This window comes from Penaeus chinensis, chromosome 26 (genome assembly GCF_019202785.1).
Source record: "Penaeus chinensis breed Huanghai No. 1 chromosome 26, ASM1920278v2, whole genome shotgun sequence".
Lineage (NCBI taxonomy): Eukaryota > Metazoa > Arthropoda > Malacostraca > Decapoda > Penaeidae > Penaeus > Penaeus chinensis.
Genome location: NC_061844.1, coordinates 12,336,014 through 12,338,513, shown reverse-complemented (window position 1 = coordinate 12,338,513; position 2,500 = coordinate 12,336,014). Strand labels below are relative to the sequence as shown.

The following is a 2,500-nucleotide window of genomic DNA, read 5'->3' as shown; positions in this document are numbered from 1 at the left end:
TGATATATTTTGTGAATTAACGTAACATCACTATTTTTTAAAGTTGTTAAACAACTTATTCACATAAAATACAAACCCAGGTGAAGAGAGAGGAAAATATCTCGCTTTTTTTACATAGCTGTTTAACAAGTATCTAATCACCCTGATCCTGACCACCAAATGAACCGCAGACGGCAACCTGGAGGTGTTTACGGAAGGACTCGACTTCACCGGAAATGACATCATCAGCGTCGGTGTCCTCGGGAAGCTAAAGGATTCTCCCTCAGAGGCACTCCAACTGGATCTGGACGGAAGTATGTGAACGTCAAGGACACCATTGGTGACGTCATTGCGGTTACTCGATGGTCCTGCATCCGGATATTTTAGGAATACGGAGAGTTTCTTTATTCATAGGTTGCGACACGGTAATGATGATGAGCGTTGCTGCTTCCTAGGGGATGTGATTGAGAGGAACTTTCATGGGTGGAGAAAAGAATCCTGGAGGATGATTAACTATTCTTAAGGGATGATGTTTTTTTTCCTTGTTTTGAAGTTGGATACAAATCGGCCGAATAATTTTAGCTTGTCTGTTTTTTAATAAAGTTAATTAAAAATGAAATGCATCAAAATTGCGGCACGTAGAAGTAGGCATGAAAGAGCACAAGAGATGTAGTTGACCGATTCTGACAATACCCTCATCAGAAATAGTAAAGTATTCAGATGAAGATATAGTCGAAACTGTTAAATACATCTCTTGTGCAATGAAAATGTTGTTTCTCATTCATACCCTGTTCTACGGCAACATGGGTGAAATGCTAAATAAGGTCACTCACAGAGATGATCAATAACAAATCGGCTCTCTTACCGTGACGCAAGAAACACCTCTTAACCCAGCGCTGGCCCAGAGGCATGTCTGGCTCGGTTATTTTCTGTAGTTAGTATACTTACCTCAGTGACGTCATTAACGTTATTTTGGTTATATCATGTATTTAGTCATTTCCTGTTTCTTCACTTTTTCTCATTATGTTAAGATTTATTCTACAATGGCACCTGATTTTCTGTGGTGGATTCGGATTACATCTCAGATTTATGTTGTTCATGGTAAAGATATTTTATTGCATGGATATTGATCACTGCCTTTATTTCGCTCTTTAATCCCTGGCACATGACAGGAAATCGTAGCACCATCTCACACCTCTTAAGGCCTTCCCTTCACTGTTCCTCTCCCTCCCCAGTGCCGCCGCTGAGCGTGTGGGTGGCGTACACAGACTACACCTCCCTCCTGTGCCTCTACTCCTGCACGGCCTTCCCCGGGCTGCGGGCGGACTGGGCGTGGGCGCTGACCCGCACAAGGCACCCGCAGCCGAGACTCATGTTGCGGTGCAGGAGTAAACTCAGAAACCTGGGAGTGAACGCGGCGAAGTTCGAGCGGATTCCACAGAACGATGTAGTGTGCAAAGAGAACCGGAGTTAGGAGTGCACGGTGAAAATAATAGCGTCCTTCTCTTTTTTCCCTTCTTTTTGTTTTGTTATTATTATTTTCAGGCAATTTTCCGTCTCTCTTGTTCTTCTTGTTCTTATCTTTATTTCCAGGCAGTTTATTTTTTATCCTGTAGTTTCCACATTCACAAACCTCTGTATTTTTTGTGTAATAAAATTATTTTGAAATTATTTATTCTTCCGGTTTTCTCCTTTGCTTTAATATACTGTTTATTTTAAACTATTGGTTTTGGATGATAAAAAATACCAATCTTCTTTCAGTTGATTTTACTCTCTGCATATGGAGTCAGTAGCATAACATGCCGTATACTGAATATGAATTTCGTGGGAATATGTGACTGCACTGAAATGTATTTAGTCTCTGGTTGACGTTTATCAACAATGTCTCGAAGTGGCTAGTTCAACTTTTAAAGGCAAATATCAGCTAAGTCACCACTGATATCCTCGGGAATATACATTTTCCACAACATATAAACACTGGAAAAAAGTGTACTTCTAGACAAGAAACTCCTAAACAGTTGATAAATGTTCAACCTTTTTTTGCACTCGACTTACACTGATGATACATGTCGCTGAATACAATAAATATGCATCGATGTATATTTATGAAGAAATGAAGACTGTGGATAGCATGTTATGTGGTCCCTTTATGCTGTCGAAGCATGGCATCACAGGTCACGTTATTAAAAATCTTATACCGAATATTATCTAATCAATCAATAACTAAATCTTAATAAAATCTGAACAGATCGTGATTTCTTTTGATTAGGGTTGCGTCTCACACTTTGTTTTCTTTGAGAAATGTCTTCATGAATTCGGCCAAGCGTCTGACGTCATCGATGGTAATAGCATTGTAAATCGAAGCGCGGACGCCACCAACCGACCTGATGGAGGACATAAGCATCGAAATCAGTGCCGAATTCTATCCAGTTATATCAACCCCATCGAGATAACTATATGCACAAGACAAGTGTATTGTTTATAGCACTTAACACTTATATCTAACTTCTGAGATTTAATA

General features: G+C 39.8%; 2 protein-coding genes across 3 annotated transcripts in view; one reads left to right on the top strand and one right to left on the bottom strand.

Annotated features, from left to right (window-relative positions):
- LOC125039158 (apolipoprotein D-like) overlaps positions 1-1,650 on the top strand; it is a 19,519-nt gene extending 17,869 nt beyond the window's left edge. For both annotated transcript variants that reach the window (XM_047632920.1, XM_047632921.1), the window contains exons 4-5: positions 171-293; positions 1,215-1,650. In XM_047632920.1, coding sequence (XP_047488876.1) covers positions 171-293; positions 1,215-1,453 — 362 coding nt within the window. In that variant the 3' untranslated portion in view covers positions 1,454-1,650. The remainder of the gene's footprint in view (positions 1-170; positions 294-1,214) is intronic.
- A 79-nt stretch (positions 1,651-1,729) lies between these two features.
- LOC125039006 (probable phosphoserine aminotransferase) overlaps positions 1,730-2,500 on the bottom strand; it is a 12,071-nt gene continuing 11,300 nt past the window's right edge. Inside the window, exon 9 of the mRNA XM_047632724.1 lies at positions 1,730-2,363. Coding sequence (XP_047488680.1) covers positions 2,258-2,363 — 106 coding nt within the window. The 3' untranslated portion in view covers positions 1,730-2,257. The remainder of the gene's footprint in view (positions 2,364-2,500) is intronic.